This window comes from Poecilia formosa, unplaced genomic scaffold (genome assembly GCF_000485575.1).
Source record: "Poecilia formosa unplaced genomic scaffold, Poecilia_formosa-5.1.2 Scaffold6, whole genome shotgun sequence".
Taxonomy (NCBI): Eukaryota; Metazoa; Chordata; class Actinopteri; order Cyprinodontiformes; family Poeciliidae; genus Poecilia; species Poecilia formosa.
This window is the reverse complement of record NW_006799945.1, coordinates 2,206,323-2,229,524: the sequence shown is the minus strand read 5'-3', so window position 1 is coordinate 2,229,524 and position 23,202 is coordinate 2,206,323. Positions and strand designations below refer to the sequence as shown.

Here is a 23,202-nt window from a genome sequence, read left to right as displayed (position 1 = left end):
ACTACTTTTGCTTTTTTTAAGACATTCAAGTGATGATCAACATTTAGTCTGTGCAAACAAAAAGAGAAAAGAAAGGAAACCTGACGAAAAAAGTAATGGAGGGATGATATTCATTCACCAAGAGGTCAGTAAGCCATAAAGAGATCAGTTGTAGTTTTCTAACCTTTCACTTAAGTATTTTGATTTTTACAATATCTTTTCAAATGTCTTCTGAACACACAGTCTGCGCTTTGAGTCTGCTTGTTTTCAAAACATCGCCTTACCCAAAGATCACTGTCTCATCTCTGCTTTCATCGAGTCTCTATTTCTGTTTATGGCAAAAGGAGAAAAGAGACTAAAAAGACATTGACGTCACTTGAATTGATGTGTCTGGTAAAAGTTTTCTATATCTTATGGTGTGGGCTATCTATTCTGAAATGAACACATAATTAATTTTAGAGCAGTCATAGCCAACTAATTAGTAATCAGAAAGATGATTTGATTGAAAAAAAAAACTAAACTTTTACAGTTGATATTATGTATACATACAGTTCCAACCGGAAGTTTGCCAAAACGAAACACAAGCTTTACTTCACTGTCTGACATTAAATCAGACAAAATAATTCGTGTTTCAGGTCAGTTAGAATTACTAACATTTCTTCAGCAATGCTAGATATATATTTTTAAATTTCTTTTTAACTATGTTTCATTTACTTATATATTACTATTCTTTTATATTAGATTAGATGACAATGATGCAAGGCTTAATTGTATCCTTTGCAAATCATCACATTAATCAGAGACAGACTTGCACTGGTACACAGGTACTTCTTTATTTCGAGTACAGTCAAAAACCACCAAAGATATGTAAATGTAAAGGTAAATCCATGCATCACATTTTCTAAAGTCAGCTTTACAACACAAGGAAATAAATATCTAATTCCACAGATTTTTCCAAGTATAACATAACATTTTTGTTAATCAACTCTCACTCAAAGATTTGACTAAAAATGAAAATACATGTTTAGATGCAGTTATCTATTGTTATTAAGATAACAAAAATCAAAGAATCTCAGATTAGCCAATGTATGGAAACATTTCTCTAAAACAAAAGAACATGTATAAGGCATACTCCAAAAATGTCTCATTCAAAATACTTTTTTTCTTGTAAAACTGAACATCGGTGCACTATTAAATGTAGGCTAACATGGTGATATTGTTTTCTATCGTTCCTCTGTGTTTTTTTGCAAGCAATGCCTTAACCTTTCAATAAACTCTCTTTTTCCTTTTTCCTATTTCTTTGTTTCTTCAATCTGCTCCACCTCGCTGGACTCATCCACCACTTTGCCATTGATCATCGTTTGAGTCACCACCTTCACAATCTTTCTGGTGCGAACATCTGGCTCCTCTGCACAGAAAGGAGATTATATTCGATCCAGTGAATTTTGCTTTGTTTTTGTTGTTGTTTTGTTTTTTTTAAAAGAAATTCACTAAAAAGATTTAAATGACAACTAAACAAAAAGAAAAACATTCCTGGCAGAGAGAAACAGAATTTCCAAGCTGAAATGAATGAGATGGAGGGAATGATGGTGTGAGCTTATGTCAGCTTCTGAGATATATTTCTAGTGGGACTTTTGATATGAAACTTACAACAGATGTTTGGGAAAAAGTAATAATTCACAGAACAAAATGTAAAACATAAAGAAAAAACACGTAAAAAGTCAAAAGAAGCCATTTAACAAGCTGATATCTATGATTACCTGTTGTCAAAGTGCAGAGCTTATCAGCTGGTTAAGTTTTGATTTATGGCTTATTAAAAAATTCCCCTTACATGATAAGATAAGCAAAAGTAAATAGTTCCTTCAAACTCTTTGCAAACCTTACGGCGAAACATACCGATGGCATACGCGTTATCAAACTTCTAAAAGTTGCAGTGATCGCAGACATAATCGAGAATTGGACGTGTATTCAGGATTTGTAGCCACAATCAGTTTTTCATACCAGATTTTCTGATATGAATAATCACAATAGCTGTCTATAGCAAATAGCATATAGTTCAAGGTGGAGAAATGTACTGTGATAGGCGAAATGAGGGTCAATCACCCAACTTGCATTGAAAATCTATGGTAAGAACTGAAGATCACAGCTTTCCATAACCTTCTAGATTTGGAGACAGTTTGTTTGGAGGACTGGATCCAAATCCCACCTGAGTGACACATGGGGCAAATTTCCTGATACAGGAGATGTATCAGGCTTTTCCAAAAGGCTTTTCTAAAGCGTATTGAATGCTTTTACAATGTATTTCCCTTGTCATTCCACTTATGAAGAGAGTTTAATGTCAACTGTTTCATTAGACACATATGTGTTGCATATATTTATTGATACAACCTAAATGAGAATATTGACGATAAAAAAAAGCAATATGACGCAAGGAGAACAGTATGCCGAACAATAAATCAAACATTTTGACTACTTAATATTACCTCTCTTAAGTATTCGTAATCCCTTCTAATCCTCTGTATTTCAGTAGCATTTTGACTATTCAGCTAACCCCCAAAGACACCTCTGTGTTTTTGTTTTGCTTCTCAGTCAAATGATTTTTGAAGCAGCCTCCTATTTGCTAACCCATCAGCATGAGTAAGTCAAATTAAAACAGGGTTACAACAACGGGATAAATCCTGTCCCACCCACAGTTGTTGCTTCAGGAGCTGAGCTGTTCTCAGTGTTTACTTGTTCGCAGTTTCATAGAACTGTAATTATTCCTGGGCCTCTTGGGTGTGTTATCTGTTCTGCCCCAGGTACAATATCTATCTATCCATCCATCCATGTGGATGTCTTTGTTACTGAATCTTCCCAAGGGAGTTTCCTTTTTACTTCTCTCCATTCTCCACTTGTGATAAATTTGCTGAATCAGTTTTATAAGCTATCACCAGAAACTCGTTGTCTTAAGTCCACAAGCCAATGATTACTCTACTGCCTTTACTAGTTTAAATTTGCAACATATCAAACATAAAATCACTGTAAATATATACACTGTAGCCAAGATCCTCTCTTTAGCTAAGCTTTTGGACTCTTTATGTCAAACTCTTTTTCTTTTTGGTAACATTTGCCAGTAATTTGTGTCCATGCTGATCCGATCTCGAATTTCTTACCTCATTCTCATCAAATTGATCTGATTTGGTCTGCAAGAAAATAAATCTAGCAAACATGCAAAAAAAAAAGAAAAAAAAAAAAAGGAAGAAACCAAGGACTCACTTTTTGGTTGAACAATAACTTCTTTGACTCTGAGGGGGAGAAATAAAACTAGTTAGGATCATACAAAATAACGTAAAGAAGACATTTGTGGGTATTTATAGTTATTTTTGGTTATTTCCATTTGAAGAGAAAAACGTTCAACTATTTAAATCTTAAAGATAAAGCTTCCATGCATCTAACATCAACAAGCACTGATTTACACTGAAGAAAGCAAATTTACATGCTAAAATTCATACTTTAACAATAATTCTTTAGGTTTTAAGGACTAACTCTTTTCGAAATATTTTCATTCCACACACTCAGCAAACTGCAGTTTTTCAGTTTTCCTTATTTCATGCCTGAGTTTTTAGAAATGAAAAGGTGCCGTCTCATTTAGTACATTGTAAAATGGCAACCATGTGTAAAATCAGTCTCAATTTGACAATCAATAATTTGGAAATTATTTTCTAAATAAAAATGCTTGTTGACTTCAATGAATAATGACCACAAAAAAAGAGGCTGCTCAGTGCTATTTTGGTGAGATGCATTATAATCTGTTAAGCCATATTTCAAACAGGGATCAGAATGACATTAGGACTAATTAGAAAATAATATCAAATTTACTTGTAACTAATTGTGATTTTTTTAGCTTTTAAAATGTTATTTATCTCCATAATTTATCAAAAATATTTAACTATGAGATTTAAAAAAGTAATGGGCATGAACTCTTGGAAGACACAGTTCATCCCCATGAACAACAATGGCAATACATGTGGAATACAAAACAGGGTTACAAATAGATAAGGAGCAATTTGACTCAAAGGCAGAATATGTTATTTGAAATAACATAGATTGGTGCCATTTGAGCAACAGGTCAATTTTGATAACAATATTTTTACCTGAAGGACGTGATAATAAATGAAGAAGTATAGATGTACTGTGAATCATCGCTACTTTACATTTAAATTACACCAAAGCATTCTGTTTTCTTGATCTGTCATGATGACGGCTGACCTTCCCATGTTATTAATGTAAACTCTATTTAAAGCCACACTGTTTTCAAACGTGCAGGTGGGGTGGGTTCTTACATGAATGAGTGTTTGCTCTAAGGCTGAATGCACAGACAGTTAGTAAGGAGCGGTGTCGTGCCTTTACATAAAATGGCAAACATGGGAATATGTCTCCAAAGGAATCCCTGCAGCTTAAACATGGAGTCTGTACATCGGAAAGTGATTTACTGGTCCACGCATCATTAAGGAACCTATACAACTTTAAGGTATTATTTCAGCACCGGCACCAGACAAAGCAAAACAAGAAATACCCAGCCTAAGACGTAATCCATGAGAAAACAATGTGTGCAACCATGCAACTCAACTGCAAGGTGGGTCACAGCTGAGCCAGAAAAGGAGACAACAAAATTAACATCTTTTCCTGCCTGAGTTTGTGACTTGATTAATTAGCAAAAGAAAAAAAAAAACAATCTAAGCAATAATATAACTTTTCTCGTAAGCCTGAAAAGCTTTGTTAGCATCATTACTCACGTTTCCTCTCCCTCCAACAGGCGCCTATAAGTGGCAATCTCCATTTCCAGGTTCTGCTTGATGCGGAGAAGCTGCTCGTAGTCGGTCTTGGTGCGCTGCATGTCCAGCCTGAGCTGGGACAGGTCGTCCTCCATCTGGCTCAGGGTGACCTGCAGCCGCTCCATCTCAGAGGAATACTTCTGACCCGTCTCAGCCAGGTTACCCTCCAGAGCTGCTATCTGGGGGGAGAAAAGCGAAAATAACAGATTGCACCCTGGGTGTCAGTTTAAACAGATTGTAGATTTAGCAAGCTCTTATTTATGCCAGTGAAAGCTTTTGTCATATACAACGCACCAAGAATGAGATTTATTAAAATTGAATAAGTTGTTGTGAGAATGTAAAAATGCAGAAATCATTTATATGATGTTGTTATTCTTCGAGCTTAGAAGGGTTCCTCTGACGCACAAAGGGAACACATGTAGGTAAAACTACAGTCATATTTTCCACATTTTCCCAAAGTCCACTTCTAAATGGTCTCATGAGTCCACCCAGGAAGGGAAATCTTCTAAGAATGGACCCAAGAAACCATTGACCCAGCAAGTTTGCACATCGAATCCAGGAGAAGTTTGGTTGATTGCTGAGACTCTAATTCTGCTGTGTTAAACAATCTGTTGGTTCACATTGAGTTTCATCTGTTTCCGTACAGTTTGTGCAAAGTTTAAGACTATGTTCTCAGTTTAATTCTATGAATGACTTAAGTGGTGTTAGTCTTTGCATTAGCATCTGTTTCCAAAGTGATTCAGAGCTACATTGATTAGGTTTGTTTTTCTTTTGTTTCTTTTAGTGTCAGTTTATCTGCTGAGAGTTAGTGGTTTCCTACCTTACCATCTATACTATTAAATGTATCTAAACAAATTGAAAGTGTATCTACCGATGCACTTTCAATGCAAATAGTGCATGTGTCTCGGAATCAAGGTGTGGAATTAACAGAACCCTGCTGCGTCAGAAAAAGGTTGAGTCCTCATTGACTCATTTTCAAATGTACAAATCAGCTAACTGCCTGAGAATTAAATTTCAATGCTATGAGTGATACCAAGTACAAGTAGTCAGGCGAATGTCGTCTGAAATGATCAGAAAGTAGGCCAAGCCATCACTTTCACTTTCAGACATGCTGAGGTGAGTCAACTTTGATCATCTCAGCATGCTTAGATAGATCGTTTTCATGCGGCTAAATGTTTTTCAAGCATTCTGGCTTAGCTGGGGATCAAATTATGTATGCTACAGTGTGTCAAAAGCGTGGGGTTGGAGTGTTTTTTTTTACTGGATTATACTGGCTGATTACAAATTTGACTCGCAATTTTAGCGATTTGTGGATCTCATTATTAAGTTTTACATTTTTACTGATGCTGATATTAAATAGTTTTTATATACTGAGGAATATTCAGAGATCTCAATGTGTTTTTTTTTTTAGTTTAATAAAGATAATTCATTCAAAGAACTGCCCTATCTAAAATTTAATGCAGTTTAACTTCACCAAATATCAAAAGTATTAATTAACTGAAACATAATGTTGTGGTAATGGAGTGTATTTAAAATACTGCATACATAAAAAAGCTTTAGTATCATTACCATGGTACAGTGTTTTGCAGTTGGATACTTTAGAGGGCCTGATGAAAGCTAAGGATCTCTCGTCGGCTTCAGTTGCATCAGAAGGTGTTTTGCTGTGGTAATTTAGCCACAAGAATGTCTCCTACACCTAAAATAGCTTCTCTGACAACTATCAGCAGATTCCTGTGAACTGATAACACTTTGATACCCAAAGCAAACACGCCCACCTCAAAAACAATTAGCCGTCTCAGCATTGTACGTAACCCCGTACCATTCAACAACTGAATCCCACATGCTGTTGCGTGTCTTATCAACGTGGGAGAACATGTTCACTGTCAACATGGGATTACAAGGGGAAAAAATAAATAAAATGTAGAGTTCCCCGACTGTAGAGCGCTACAGCTTGGAAAGGTACGAAAGACGCAACAAAGAAAAAACTTGTCTGGTTGAGACTGAAGGTTAATTCCTTTAAAGATTTTCTTTGTAATTGCTCTCGCTCATGAAACCAGCCTCTCTTTCACGCTGTTAAATAACCCAGTGTGGTTATGTTCAAGGTTAATACATATAACCGTCGTCTTAGAGTCCAGGCTGCGGTGTTTGCACTGCTTTATTTACATAAGTTGATGTTTGTACAGCTCCAGAAGAGGAGATTTGACTCCGATTATCATTTTCAACTTACTTGCTCCTTTTTTCTCTCTCTTTTATCTGCATCTCCTCAAGACTTCTGAGGAGATGCAGGCTGCTAACTAAACACTCCACGTCATGTTGGATTGTCCATTCTGTCTGACCTCTTCATTCCAGCAGCAGCAGCAGGAGCAGCAGCTCACCTGTTTGTGCAGACTGTCCAGCTCCACCTCCAGCGTCTGCAGGAAGCGCTGTCTCTCAGTCAGCTCTCCCTGGGCTCCTCTCAAGGCCTCGTTGCTCTCCTTCACCTCATTCTGCACCGTCTCCAGCTGCACAAGTGACGTGTTTTGATTGTGACTTTTGCCCTTTTTAAATCTATATATTGTGGATATAAACTGAAGAGTGCTTTGAATTTTCCCACACCTTCTTGCGGTACCACTGCTCTGCTTGCTCCTTGTTTTTTTTAACGATACCCTCATACTGGGAGCGCAGCTCGGACAGAATGGTACCAAGCTCCGGTCCGCGGGCAGAGTCCACCTCGACGTTCACTTCGTCCCTGGCGATGCGAGACCTCACCTGCTCCAGTTCCTTCAGGGGCATAAATATTAGCACACTTTGTGTTTGCACTGTCACACTGTGAGCATGTGTTTCAAACATGTTTAACATCTGTGCAAACATGTTTAGTAAAACTGAGAGCAGCTCCTGTGAAACAAAATCTCCAAGCTGCAGAGTAGATTTTCATTATTTAGATGTCCCTCATTAATACTTGATGGGACCGAGCTCATCTTACCACCGGCTTTTCTTCTGATCCTCTTTTATTCCTGCTCAGTGAATCCACTCCATCACATACATGTAGGCGTACCATGCCTCGAAAACGTATTCAACTCTTCACATTATGTGACGTTACAGTCATAAAAGATGTTCTCTCAGGATTTTATGTGACAGAACAACAATAAATGGAGGATAATTGTAAAGTGCAAGTTTGATGATACCTGTTTGAAAAAAAAAATCAGAATAGAATGGTGCATGTGTGCATTGAAGGGGTATAAATATTTTTTAAGATATTGTGGACTAAAAGGTTTTACAGCTGATGAAATTGTCCTTTAAACTGGTAAACAACTGCACACGACATGAAATGCAATAATTTGTCATTATTAATTTAAAAATGGTCAAAATGTAGAAACAATGACTGTAATCCAAGTACACCCATCTGGTTTTAGCAAAATTAAGAAGCTAATTTGAAGCTGATGACTGTACAGTTAAAATGAATTCTAGTAAGTGTTGAAGGTTTGCCAGGACAAAAGTCAATCCTCTCTAAAAAAAAATAAATAACATGGCGTTTAATCTCAGCTTTGCAAAGTGGAAACTTATTTAAATAGTTCTGAAACATTCTCCTAAGGTAAAATGGCACTAAAGGAAATATGTTCTGGCCAAAACGCACAAATCCATTGTTAGAGAAACCGAAAAGTGGCACAGACACCTTTCTGTGTCAAGCATGGAGTGAAAAATTTAGACTTGCTTTGTCACGTATGTTACCCATATCATACTGCTTATTATATTCTATTTAAACTTGAGGGAAAAGGAAGTGGAGAACGTTCAATTGAAAGTTCTTCACACTCTTTAAAAACAAAGTAAAATGAAGTAGAGATTACAAACAGGGTCTGGGTTGTAGATCAGTGTATCGTTTAGTGGGAGCAGGGTAAGCTTATCTTCTTTTGAGGCCACTTTGCATCAGCTGATTTCATCCAAAGTGCGTTTTTGGAGCAATCAGATCTGCTTGCCTTTTGTCCACAGTAACCAGAGTTCCACCTCAGTTTGGGCTCCACAGAAACTACTTAGACCACTAAATTGGGTCAGGCTTGTATCAAACAATGTGCTGCCTGTGGGTTCAGGTGCCACAATAAAAGAGATAGCAAGGGAAAAACAGGATGGCACAAATGTGGGGTAAATGCTGCCAAACAGGTGGCTGAAATAACTGCAGTTCACGTGAATCTGGAGAACAGGCGAAGACGTCTTATTTACCTCCTCGTGGTTTTTCTTGAGGAAATAAAGCTCCTCTTTGAGGCTGTCCAAGTCTCCTCTCAGAGAAGCAATGATCTGCTCGTGGTCGGTCTTAGCCTTCTTCAGGGCAACGCAGTCTCTCTCCACAGACTGACACATCACCAATTCGGTTTCCCATCTTCCAGAATTTGGGAAAGTGGACAAAAATGGTCAGCAGAACATCAATTTTGAATAATCAAAAAAGAAACCGCAACTGTTTGAAACAGAAGGTTATTGCAAAAGCTGCACAAAGTCGGATAAATGATTCTCCTGACAACCAGAGATTGTGTCTAATATTCTGGAAATTAATATTACAAAACTGACAAAACTAATATCTATAACTTGCAGCTAGAGCTCTTGCATGTAGTTTCCTTGGTTATGTTGTGTGTTATTGTTGCAACAGAAACCTGAATTACCAGAAAGCTCTTTACACAGTGAGGTCAAGATCTTCAAATGGAAAAAAACAAAGTGCATGAAATTGTATTTTTCATAGAAGCGCTTTGCTAATAACAGTACAGGTTCCTCACATATTTTCTCTCTGTTGTCAGAGAACATCAGGTCGCTCAAGGTGACATAATTACATATTATTACAACATATCTGCAACAAATTGTGTGTTGAAGGATTGTGAGTCTCCCATTTCCTTTAGACATGCCCTGACCTAAGTAATCATTGCAAATATCTACCTTGGTGTCAGTTTTCTGCAGGTACCGAGATGTACACTGTAAAAAAAAATATTTCCCCCATTTCTGCTTTTGTCTTTCTTCGATATTTCAAATCCTCCAACAAAATTTAATATTAATGATAACCCAAGTAGAAACACAATTCAACCCATTTTTTAATCACAAATGAACTGTTAACCACATTTTTTGGTCAGTGTCATTAGTCGCATTCAGGGCTGATCATTGACAGACCGGTAGCATCAAGAAAGCACGTAAATATTACCATGATTGATCTCAAAATCAACACATCATGTCCTAAACTAAAGAAATTCAAAGATTACATGGGACAATTGTGAGTCTGTGTGAGAGTAGTTGTCCAGTTAAAATGAATCCAGAATGAATCCTGCTCATCCAGGAAGCCACAAACAAATACAGAAGAAGAACAGCTTTAGTATAGCAGACCTCACTCGTCTCAGTCAAGGTCAACATCTTGAGTCACACATGGTGTTACTATGACATCAGAAACCTAACCAACGACTTCGGAGCGAGAAGTCAGTCTTTATACCGATCGAGGTGTTTTGACCATAAACAAGCAATTCAAGTGTGGAAAACAAACAGCCATGTGAGGGACAGATTTTCCACTTGTTCATTGCCAGTTATTGTAAATGCTTGATGATACTTTTTCACTAAGCACTAAGCACAAACTGGTCTGTTTTAAGCTGATCACAGCATTTATCTTCCGCCTTTTATTAGGTTATCAAGATGTGATGCTGATATTTTCCAGACCAATTCTCCGTTGAAGATTGGAAATCTAAGAAAAAGGCTCTGATAGAATAAGACCTGGGTTCTATTTGACAATCTTTATCACATGAAAGGCAAACAATTTGCTTATCGTGATGTAATCTCTAACCACTCACTTGATTCTGAAGTCATCGGCGGCCAGCTTAGCGTTATCGATCTCTAACATGAGACGAGCATTTTCCAGGGTCTTCTTCCGCACCTGATTAATATTAACAGAGGTTAAACACAGCTCATCCAATCTCAGAGTGAAGGCTAAATCCCTTCATTCGTCTGGTTTCTGTTCATGTTTTACGACCTTGTAAAGACGCATGCACAGCAGGCTAGCTTAGTAACACTCAGCAGTCTGATTCAGTTGCACAGCTTACAGTAAAATAAAGCTGTTAAATGATGAAATTTAAAAAATATGTGACAGTGCACAGACTACTTAAAAACAAACATATTTTTTAAGGGTTTTATTTATTTAAGGGTGTTTCCACATGTTTACCAGTAGTGTCTACTGCTTATTCCTTTTGGTTTCAAGCACATCACAGCTGCTATCATGAATGTTTTGTTTCTATAAAACTATGCAATAAAATGAATCATTTTGACCCGTGTAGAATGACACATGTTGGTTAAAGGCGGCTGCAGATCCCTTCATGCCCACCTCTTGCTCAACTGCATGCGCCTGGGCCATCATTGAATCAAGGTCATGACCTTTGGGGATGCGCTCGATCATCAGCTGTTTGATCTTCATCTCCAGGTCGGCGTTGGAGCGCTCCAGTGAGCGCACCTTAAAGAAACAAAGAGAAAGGAAGTGTTTCGGGTTGTGCCGAGCTGGATCCTTTCCCATTTCCTGTGACCTGACAATGCGGCTCTCTTATTACACCTCATACCTTATCCAGGTAGTTGGCCAGGCGGCTGTTGAGGCTCTGCATGGCCTCCTTCTCGTTGGTGCTGTTGCCGTGCAGTCCGTTCAGCTGGAGGCTCATTGGTCCGTTGAGATCCTGGCTGATGGAGGCTGAACGGGTCAGCGGGCTGGCTGCAGCGAAAGAGACGGACGCCCTGGACCGTGCGCGGCCGGTGTCCATCAGAGAGCGACTGGAGAACGAGGGGCGGTTCATGGAGAAGCTTCTCACAGAGATGCTAGAGGCCATGATGGTCAGCTGTGAGAGCAGAGGAAATGAGGTCAAGCTCTAGTTGCACTGATAACATGTTTTCTATGTATTTGGATGTTCACTAAGTGGTAGGCAGGCGAACCCTGTGCAGTGCACAGTAAGCACTGTAAGAAAAAGTGGCTATCAGACGGCTAGATGCTTCTGATTCTGTTACATTAAGAGGATGTTTTGCCTTTTTAAATGGATTAAGACTGCATTGGTAAAAAAAAAAAAAAATCTAAAAGGAATCAGGTTGAGGATTTGTTTCCGTCTCAGATGGCTTTAACAGGTTCACATTTAAAAAGTATAATCTTTACGAAAACAGACAAGTTTAAATGTCAGTCTGAAGGACCTTTTTAAGACATTTAAGTTGTTTAAAGCTACCCTTATGCTATATCCAGTTTCAGAAAAAGCCCTTAAGCAAATGGGCTGCACTGGCCGGCCTTTTTTTTTTTTTTAAATGGAAACACAAGTAGAGCCTAATAGTCAATTCAACTGATCGCCCACTGGAGATGATGAAAGGAGCTTCTCAGTAAGTGGATTTACAGGCGGCCAGTGGCCATTCAGACTAACCATCTGCATCGGAGAGACGTACGACTTCGTGGTCAGAGCCACTTCAGCGTGCTGTTGTCAGCTGTGTGCAAATTCAGCTTCGACTCCAGCCATCATGAAATCAAAATGTAAATGAGCACAGCTCGGCTCTGAGTCAAAGGAGAGCCTCTCGGCACAAGCTGAGGACACTTTTGCAGCCTTTCACTGCGGTAATAAGATTTGTGTTGAATTTAAAAGAAGAGAGAATCTAACTGGGGTTAATGTTTTGTTTTTTTAATGCTTAATCCTCAGGTTTTATCTTCTCTTAAACAGGTGTTCACATTACTTCCTGTACACCAAGCATGACTAACAATTGTTTGGATGTGAAACAGTGTGCAAGGCAGCATATCTTCGTCCCCGTGTACGTGTGTGTGTGTGTGTGTGTGTGTGTGTGTGTGTGTGTGTGTGTGTGTGTGTGTTGTGCAGGGCTTCGGTGGCTGATTAGTGGTCAAGTGAACCTCTCTGTGTGTGTCTCTGTCACTTGATCCTCGCAACACCGTTCCCACAACACCACAAAGGACCCACAGCGGGAGACAGGCAGCCCTTGTTCACATAAAAGATTGAACTCGGGGAAAATGATCTAGAAAATATTCAGAGGGAATTCCACCTGCACAAGGAGACACTTTGTTCTGCAGGAAATGAACTGTCATTTCAGTTTTTCGTATCAGCTCCCTAGCAGCTGACAAGTAGCTGGGATGATAGCTCTGAATGGAACTGAACAGGGGGAAAAAATCATAATTAATCTGCACAAAGAAGGTTTTTTACGATATTTTCCTTGGAATTCTACATAAAATGTGCTTTTAAACCATTTCTTTATTCACTACCAACATTAAAAACATACTTTTATATAATTATTTTCTATAATATGACTTGATAAGCTACCACGACAACAGCAGAAGGTTTTCTTACCAGGTTTTTACTTCGGATGGAGTGAAGATGTGATCCAGAAGGAAGCAGGAGGCTCTGTGTAGCTGCATCCCACCACAGGTGAGCCTATATGCAGGTGTGCAGGAAGTGGGAGGAGCTATTCTTTCAGGAGGTGTGTTGCTTATACTCCACCTGAATCATGGCTCTATGCTTTTTGAATAGAAAAATGTCTAAAATTACAGTTGCACTACAGCGCTGCACAATGGAGGGTGTGGAAATAGTGTCAAGAATTTTACTACCTCTTAATATGCACAGATTATCTCCTCAAAAGGATGATGCAAAATGAACTAGGAAAATTAACAAAAGGATCAGCATCACAGTAGTTGTTAGCAGGTGAGCACTAATGTTGACTGGGGCTTTGTGCTAATTTGTACTAAGGTTCTGTTTGATATACATGAACCGAAATATTTTCCGCATTTCCATTAATAGCAGAATCTTATCAAGTTTTAAAAAGGACATAATCCCAACCAGTTTCAACGGACACTCCAAACTATAGTCTGTGATGAACAAATGTTTATCACGATTGCTGTTAATTGCTCGGATTTATGGGAAATTTTCACTAGACATCAGATTATAAAAAAAGCGATGTGTTCTCAAATTGCTTTAAACTCTTCCTTTTCTAACTTCCAGCAGCTGATGTGCAAACATTGTGTAAATAGCATCGCTGTGCAGAAATCTAGAGTTTGATTTCTCTTTCCTCTTCCACAGCAGTAACACAGCTAACAACATTTTCATCAGCTGCTGTTTTTAAGTTGTAGCTGAGTTATGATGTCGTGTCCTTCAACCACCACAAAGACTTGCTTTCAGGACTCCCATCCCCCCCGCCCCATCCACCTTCTGCCTCTTGTTAATGCAAGTTGGCTATATCTGCATTTAGCTTTCAGGTTTCTAAACTTTAAAGAGAGTGATGGGTAAATGCAAACTTGCTGGTGCCAAAATAGTAAATCATTAACCAATCATTAGGCACACGCCACTTTACTGTAAGTGACGTAAGTGCTATATAGCAGGTGGTGGAGAAACAGAGGAGGTTGGTTTCTTGCCTGATTGGATAGAATGTTAACCATCTATTTAGCTCTATGTTACTATCCATATGCATTAATCTGTTTTGAATTAAACAGTATCACTGTTTAGAAGTGTCATTTTGATGAGCTGCAATTTTGTAATTTTGCAACGTAGCAAACCTCACAGGAGAAAAATACACTTTAGTGTCCATCGACTTGGAATTCTTGCCATAGATTGGAACAGCAGATATGTTTTCTCTGCAGAAACATTTCCTGTGCTTGGCTCAAACATGTTTTCCGTAATTTGACCTGTTTTTCTGCCTGCTGGTGATTAAATATTTAACCTGCTCCTACGGCGCAGACAACCTGCTTTTGTGCTGCTTTGGTTATATAGTCACAACTATATTTGAACTGCAAAAATGTAGGCATCGTTTTAAAAGTGTTGATGTATAAATTTGATATATTCCAATGAAATACCAATCAATCTCTTTAGATCAGGAGGAAGTTTTAGATGTTTGCTGTAGCCTCATCACTTTAGTTGTGCGTGCGTGCGTGCGTGCGTGCGTGCGTGCGTGCGTGCGTGTGTGCGTGTGTGTGTTTTTCAATCTTTCGTAAGGCATGTTCCTGCTCCTGTCCAATCAAGTGATACTCTCATCGCACCTCTGGTGAACTTTGTCCATGCACAGTCCCTCGAAAACACAGAAGAACTTGTGACATTAAAAATGTGTGAGTAAAGCTTTTAATTCTCACATGCAGTCATATTCAAATTGCAGTGAGAGGAGTCGTGCAAAAATAATGCAAATGTCCTTTTTGCATTATCACACATCCTGCCTTGAATACCTGCAAACTCCAGTTAACTGAGAGGTGAAGAGCTGATGTTGGTGTCCTTTTTTAACTTGTTCTATTTTAGTTCAGAATAATTTGCAGTGTTCAGAGGGCAAGCAGGTCTTTTTGTGCAGCGTTCGGTTAGAAAAACAAACATTTTAAATAGAGTGGCTGCAGTTCACTACACTTTTTCTCATTACAAGACATGGCACCATTTTATTTTGGCAATAATTTCATATTTGTGACAAATTGATGAAAATAAGGGAAAGAAAAGTTACTTGCACAAATTCAAGAAACTCTTTTTGCAACTTTAATTATATCTGAGAGACAACGTATTTTTTATTTCTATTTATTTGTCTGACTATTTTAATTACTTTACATGCTGAAAAACAACTTGATCATCATGAACAACTTATAACATTTAAGATGAGTAAAATACCTTTACAATACTTTTTTGAACTGGGTGAACAATGTGCATCATCACACATCACACTTTTCTGTCTCGCTTTCTGACGTTAAACCAGACAAAACATTTTCCAGTTTTGTCAGCAAAGGCAGCAACTCAAAGAAAATCAGGTAGAAGAAATGTGGACAAAACTGTGATTCATCACACAAATACCAAACGTCTGAAAGTACCATGTTCATCCATTCATATTGAGCTATAAAGACCGTAGGAGTTTCAAGCAATTTGGAGGAGAAAATATTCTGAGTCATAAAGAAGAACATTTCCTGCTGTGAAATGTGTGTATCAATCCCAGAACAAATTAAAAAAAAAGACTTTGTGTAGGTGCTGCCTGAAGCTGGTAAGAATGTCGTTATGGACAGTAACAAAAAGCCTATGTCAACGTGGGCCGAAAGACCACTCAGTGGCAAAATAAGTACCATAAAAGCCATGTTAAAGTTTCTGAAGACACATCCCAAATTCAGATTGATCTAAAATTAAATTGCTTGGTCAGTGTGATCTAGTTTGAGCTCCTTGTCAACTGTAAAATACAGAGGTGGCATCATGATGCTTTTGGGGAGGTTTGTTGCAGGAGGAAATGATTCACTTCACAAAACAGAGGATCATTTCCTCATAAGGAAACAATGTTATGAGGAAATACATTGAAGCGACATGTTAAAACATCAGCCAGGAAGTTTAACCACCCAGATATGCAGCCAAATTCGTTGCAAAGTGATTCATACAAGAAATGTCTTAGAGTGACCACCACAAATGTTTCTTCTCCTCATCTCAGTGACATAGATTAATTGTTTGCAGAACTGAAAAGGTGTGTGTGAGGGTAAGATGGCCTACAAGCCTGACTGTTAAGCTTGAGAAAGCTGCATACCAACAATGATTCACCTAAGTCAGACAATTTAAACATTAAATACTGAGAATATGTAACATCTGGCTTAGAATAAAGTGATAAAAACAATCTCTCATTATGCTTAGCATTTAGCAAATAGGAAAAAAAATATATAATAGCTAAATCTAACTGACACATGACTGAAAAGATTTAGTTATTACACTGAAACAAAAATACAAGAGCAAATGAATTTTTATACAGTGCCTGTAAACTTCTGGCTTTAATCTAAGTAAAGAATCTAAGCACCTCAAATTAAAAATATTTGCCTCAAAGCAACAACTTTGACCTGAGGACTTGACTTCAAAATCATCTTTTCGCGTCAGTTTCAGATGTAGTGTTACTATTGTCATCTGCCTCCACCAAGTGGTAAGAAGTTGTAAATACAAGCAAAAATAAATCCAAATTGAGCACCTTAAATCCACTAGGGGGCAGCAACAAGCTACAAGTAGATCGTCTTCCATCACTCACTTTATCGCTTTTCTAACAAATAAGAATAAAACGTTATTTCAAAAGGGTTTCCATGCAACTCAAGAGAATTTATAAATATATAAACTCATTGTTCTCTAAACTTGTTTGTTACTTATGTATTTTTAAGTTTGTTTTGTTTGTTTGTTTTTATGGCCTGAGCTGCACGGTGGAGTAACTTTAATGACTTCCCTGGGAGGTCACTGCAGTGGTCGTTGTTATTGGTGCAAACAAACAGCATGATCCACAATATGATAAGACATGGAGAAAAAAAAACCACACAGAGCAAATTATTAGAGTATGGAAATGTAAATATGGGTTTCGATGTGTGATATATACATGTATGATGAAGCAGGAAGGGGTGCAGAAATATTGCAAGACATTTATAGTAGCACAAGGAGGAAAAAGCAAGTACGTATAATACACGCCTCTGAAGCAGGACAATATAAGTAATAACAATGATTGTTAAAAAAAATAATAATCTGTATGATGTGTCCAAATGAATATTGACTGAATGCATAAGACTGTAAACTTCAACGTGATTGAGAAGCAACGTGTGCTGACCACAGATAGTAGGCATGAGATCCTCATCCCAACATGAGATCAGTCATATCAGACGTTTAATTAATCCGCCCTAACTCTCACTGTCACTTTCTGCCTCCTTCAGTCAGTGCAGAGCAGAGTTTGGTCATTAAATAAATAAACAGGTGATTAGACTGGCAGGATGTCAGGATGCTACTCATGACCCCACTTGACCCCTTGTGACCCCTGTCACATGTGATCATGTGACCACAGAGGGCTAGACCCTGTAGCACTCCAGGAACGGTGATGCTGTGGGTCTGCCAATGTCCAGGTGAGGTTCTCACAAAAACTGATACAAAACATTTACTCATTCTTTTATAATACCTAAATGTTTCAGACAAAAATAACCCAAATAAAAACAAAATGTAATTTTTGGGAGGATTTACTTAGCAGAAAAAAAAAAAAACATCCAAACCAACCAGGCCTCGACTAAGATTTTTATCCAATCTCTTTTTTGTTGTAGTTTCACTAGCCACACCCAGGCCTGATTTGGGTGAAACCCAAATAACAAAAAAAAAAAAATCAAAATCTATTAATTCAACTCTGTCTGACAACAAGATGTGAGTCACACAATTTCAAAAGTAGGTTTTACTTGCATTAGCTAAAATTAATGTTTTGATTAAACAATGAGAAATATGCTAGGATCCACTGGAGTTTCAATACAAAAACCTCTCCTGGCTGAAAAGAATGAAAAAGGTCCAAAGTGTCCCAAAACATACAATGTGAACTGACAACACTTGATAGAAAAATACAACTTGTAGTTGAAAATATTATATTTCATTGCAATCTAATTTAGATTGAACAATACCTGAGTACTACATATTTATCTAGTTCTCTTTTATTATTTGTACCCAACACCAAGCAACCCAATGCAGAAGTTATCTTTTGATGGATCAGTGTGGTATTCGGCTATTTTACTAAGTTTGTGACATGTTTTTATTCAGATCATTGCAGTTTGAGTACATTCTGGCATCTAAAGAACCACTTCAGTTTTACACACTAATTTAAGAGGATTTAGGGGTCAACAAAGTGCAGGAAAGGGTGATTTCATTTTCTAATGACTCTCGCATTGAATGATTTCCAACACAGATAATTTTTCAGGTAAAATAAGAATTCAAAAGTAAGCTTACAAAACAACTTAAACAAAGATAAGAATCCAAAAATATATGAATGTTGAGTCAGTTCATTCATTTTAGCAGCTTATGCCTCATTTGGTGTCTCTGTAACTGCAATATCACTTTTATTTACACATTTTGGATGGAGATGTTGAGGAGTTTTTCAGAGGCTCGAGATGCCATTAATCAGGTAGATCTCAATGAACAGTGAGCATTTAGCTTTCATCTTACGATCTCATTTCACTGTCACAGGACAGAATTGGCCTTCATAATCAGTTTGCCAAAACATCTGTTGTTCCGATCCTTCCAACAGAGAAAGTCAAAATGTTACACATCCTCAGATTTGCCCTCTGCAACCAAAAAGACCTGAACTGAACTCTCTAGCATCTTGTTGGACAGAAAGGTTTTGCAGGACAAACATTCAGTTTTTCTTGCAGTCTAACTGAATATAACTAAGTTTAAACTACAAGCTGGACCCGACAAACTTAGATTCATGATGTCAAACTCGCCAGATTCAAGGTTTGGTGAATATAGATGGAGTCTGGGTAGTTTATTTATTTATTTTTTTTTGGTACTATTTAAGTTCTGAGAAGACTTTGTCTGCATTGATAAGTGGATCCCTTATAGCAGGTCCCACTACTGAAAAGGCTCAGTTTTCAGTATCTTTTATGTTCATATGAGGGGCATTCAAGAGTCTGTCTCCAGCAGTCAACGGGCGAGAGGCGGAGCTCACCCTGGACATGTCGCCAGTCCGTCTCAAGGCATTTTGAAGCGTAATTTTTAGAAAATATGAATTTTACAGGAGTAAAAAATGTTGTGTTTTTGTTACACTTATATTTCACTCCTTGATTCGGTCTCTTAGCAGTTCAAAGAAGCAGAAGTAAATCTTTACATCTGATTAATTCATTAATTTTGTGGTTGCTGCAACAGAGATAAGAACAAAACCCAGTTTGAGCTTTACACTGCCACTAGATGTAAAGCTATTCAATTTTGTGCTGTATGGGAAAAACAAAGAGAACCCAAACCTGTAAGTGACAGACGTGATTCTTTTATTTAATGTTGTAATACTAATGGTGAGCTACAGTTTAAAACAGAATAGTCACTAATTCAATTAAAGGCCTCTGGAGTCTAAAAATGTTTTTTTTTTTTATACTCATTCAGTTTTTACTGAGGAGAGAAAACAGGAAGCTTCTCATTTGATTTCTTAAATAGAAACACACTTCAGAAATTGACCTCACTTTTAATTAATTAAACACAAAGTTATAGGCTTTCTACTTTCACACGAGTCCCAAAAATAAGCGGGTATGATAAACTAAAAGAACAATATTCCGAATTCTGTGCAGCAATAAAAACAAAGGCTGTTTCCTTTGGCACAGATTTGTTCTGCTTCTGCCTTGTTTCTCACCGTTCCCCATCAAAGCCTTAAATCTAAAGCAACCCTATATGGAAGTGCATTTGTTATTCCACCAATTTGAAGCACCGCTTCCCCTTACATGTAATTTAGCCCCCAAGTTGCTGTTTGATGAGTTGGACTTCAGTCCACCAGCCGCACTGCGATAAGGAGATAAGTATCTGCGGTGGAGAAATTACACACAGATAACAACATATGTGAGCAACTCTGGAGGTCAGCACCTGCACATGCTTTTTCCTCCTGCTCTTTCGCTTCAGTATCTGTTGTTCTTTTTTTTTTTCTTTTTTTTTTCCTTCTTCTTCGTTTGGGTTTTCCTCCCCCCCTGACTAAGTGCAGGTTGCTTTTGTGTGACGGAAACATGTCAGACCACTCAGTGTGTACTTTTAGATTACTATCGGCGAGGTTGGTAATATTTTAGATACAGATCTATATGCATAGCTGGTGACTGTATAAAAGTTGAAAGGAGAAAAAAGCCTGCTTGTGTGCGTGTGTGTGTGCGCACGCACGTGCGTGTGTGTGTGTGTTAACCCTTATTTAAGAGAGGAAACTTGACTAAGAGTCTTATTCTGCACATGACCTATAAGAGCAACAAAAGGACACACAGGGCAGGGCTTGTAAAAGCTGCAAAACAACATCGTGCATTTTTGGCTTGTGAGCAACTGTGCAAGTTATACAAAATAAACTTATTTCTTTTTCCAATGTCTGCACCTCTTACGCAACGAAAGTTAGTTTTTATTTTCAGCTCTCACTTTCCTTGCCTTGAATGTTCTCTCACGGTTGATCTTCACTACTTTTGACACTGTCTGATGATTTATACAGTGTTGGCTACAAAAACAAGCTTAGTTAAAACAAGACTGTTTTTTTTTTAATGTAATAAGTTAGTACACGTCATCCATTATTAGGTAATTTGCGGTTCTTTCATGCCATCAGATTAGGTTCTACACACCAGCAATAAAAACCTTGAAAAAGTGCCTGTTTCTGTTAATTTCCTTTTATGAGTGATGGGATTAGAACATAAAATTTCCTTCCAAACTGGAAGCACTTTTTAGTTATTTCGCGATGACAGCTTATTGTTTTTCTGCTTATGTTATTTTTCTCCAGGGATAGGAGCTGGACAAAGGTGATGTGTGATGACAGTCGCGGAGCAGGTTTGGAAATACAGCCAAGAATAAATGCAGTCATATCACAGGATTCGCAGCCACAGCAAGAGAAGCAAATTTGTTCGTCTTTGACATCTAATTTCATTAAACATGTTGCATGATTATAATGCGTAATGGAGTTGGATATTGTTGTGGAGAGATTTTTAACAGTTTTAAATGCTTTTCTTATTAGAGGCGCCTGGGGTTTCATCGCAAACATAAAAAAAAAAATCAACATTTTTCTGTTGACAGTAACAACTAAAAAAAAAAACTAAGAATAATGCAACAGAGACCAGGAAGGAGACAGATAAATCACAGAAGCACTGAGGCAGGTGTACTTTCTATGGGAAAGAAAGAAAGAGTGAACATATTTAATGGCAGCACCAATAACTCCATGCAGGAAAGAGAGAGCTTAAAATGGAATCAGGCAGCTAAGTGTACTAATTTAACTTATGGTTAAATGCAGCAATGGTTTGTCTCTGTCATGAAAAGGTGCAAGGTCAACAAAGAATCTCCTTGGCAAAAATTCTGTCTATGGAAAGGACAGACAACGAGAGCACACAAAGTGTCGAATCGAGCCAATAGCTCAGTGGCTCCATTCAGGAAAGAGACGCAGTTAAACACAAAATCAGTGAGCAAGAACTATTTTCTATCAACAAGATCATATGGCCGGCAGTTATATCCGCTATGGAAAAACAAGCACAATTTCTCTGTTGTTAGTTTTATCTGGGATAAAAACACAGAAACACTCAGCTGGTTCATTTGATGAAACGGAACAACAAAAACATCACAGAAGATTCATTTCAACAAAACTTCCATTAATGGTGGAGAAAATGAACACAGAAGTACAGAAGGTATTCCCTCTGTAGCCAGGTAAATCTCCCGTTTACATCAACAATAAAATTTACTGCTCTTACTTTATCTTCCAATGTATTTCATTAAAATCAAACAGCAAAGAATGCAAGAGGTAACAAGAAAAAAGAAACATCTTATTGGTATTTGCTGTGAGACAATCCATTTAAGATGGATTTTCTCCAGCAGCTTACCTGTCTAATTAAAATAAAAATGTGTTTGAACGTGAAATTGGATTTCCCAAGAGTTAGTCTGAGCTTGATTTGCTTCGTGTCGCTAACTGTCAAGGCGGTTACTTTGGAGTCTAATCAAGGGTTGGGATAAACTACCGAGAGTTTCACTATGCTTTCTAAAATGAGCTGCAATGAAAATAGCTTTGAACAGAGGCTGAGTAAGAGGGCTTTGGTGCTTTAATTTACTCCTTGAATGAAGCATTTAGAAACTTTAAGAAAGCATATCAACCCATGAAAAAGGGGCATTATATGTTACTATTGCGAGCACTTCTATAAAAATTTAAAGCCCCAAATCTTCCCTAATTGGCCAGCTAATTGGAAAAAATAACTCTTTATTCTTTCACTGAGGCATGTCAAACCTGCTATCTGTTCAGTTTTACACAAACACATTACAAACTATGATTTATGTAAGTGCAAGAAGAAAAGTTTAAAATAAAAACAAAGAAGGCATTTCAAGCTGCTCGTAAGCAACGTTGTGCTGAATTTCTGCCTGTGGTGTTGACTAAACATGGCCGAAATCCCTCCAAAGATTACTGAGTTTGTATCTCAGTAAACACCCGAGGCCGTCTGGATATTACACTTATTACACAGATGTAGAGGTCAGTGAGCATTTTTCTAGTTTATTTGAAACAAATTGAAGCGTTACTATGCTGTATGCTGTAGTGTGCAGCAGTAAAGGGAAATGTTGACAACTTTTCCTGCCATTCTGAGCCCATCTAGTGTCGGTGATCACAGATTGGTGGTGGGCTTGGTCTGTAAGTGTATGCAGCATTAAAGGGCTAGTAGTTTTGTCACCATGCATCTAATGCTGAACACTAATTCCTGCTCGTTATGTTTTGTGATTTCAGCTCATACTTAACTTTAAAATATGAAAGATTCTATTGTTTCAACTATTTGTTCTTGAAGCACTGATGACTAACGCACAAGGCTCTGACTCCAAACACTGACCTTAGGGCAACAGTGGCATCTTTTCTGTCTGTGATCCGTCGCTCGTCTGATCGTAACATGTTTGTTTTTGTTTCGAGGGAAACGGCTCAGAATCCAGCGTTGCTCAGCTTTCCTTCATTTGGTCCAATTTGCTGCTGGCAGCGCTCTTGTTTTTCCGTTGTCAAGAGA

The 23,202-nt window shown here is 37.9% G+C and overlaps 1 protein-coding gene across 1 annotated transcript; it reads right to left on the bottom strand.

The window, feature by feature from the left end:
• Positions 1 to 791: 791 nt before the first annotated feature.
• LOC103148124 (keratin, type I cytoskeletal 18) lies at positions 792 to 13,206 on the bottom strand. The gene is made up of 10 exons (XM_007566758.2): positions 13,100 to 13,206; positions 11,339 to 11,608; positions 11,110 to 11,235; positions 10,583 to 10,665; positions 8,988 to 9,144; positions 7,389 to 7,553; positions 7,169 to 7,294; positions 4,755 to 4,972; positions 3,235 to 3,263; positions 792 to 1,387 (listed from the first exon to the last, which is right to left on the bottom strand). The coding sequence occupies exons 2-10, from the start codon at positions 11,597 to 11,599 to the stop codon at positions 1,272 to 1,274; spliced, it is 1,281 nt and encodes a 426-aa protein (XP_007566820.1). The 5' UTR covers positions 11,600 to 11,608; positions 13,100 to 13,206; the 3' UTR covers positions 792 to 1,271.
• Between the last annotated feature and the right edge of the window lie 9,996 nt (positions 13,207 to 23,202).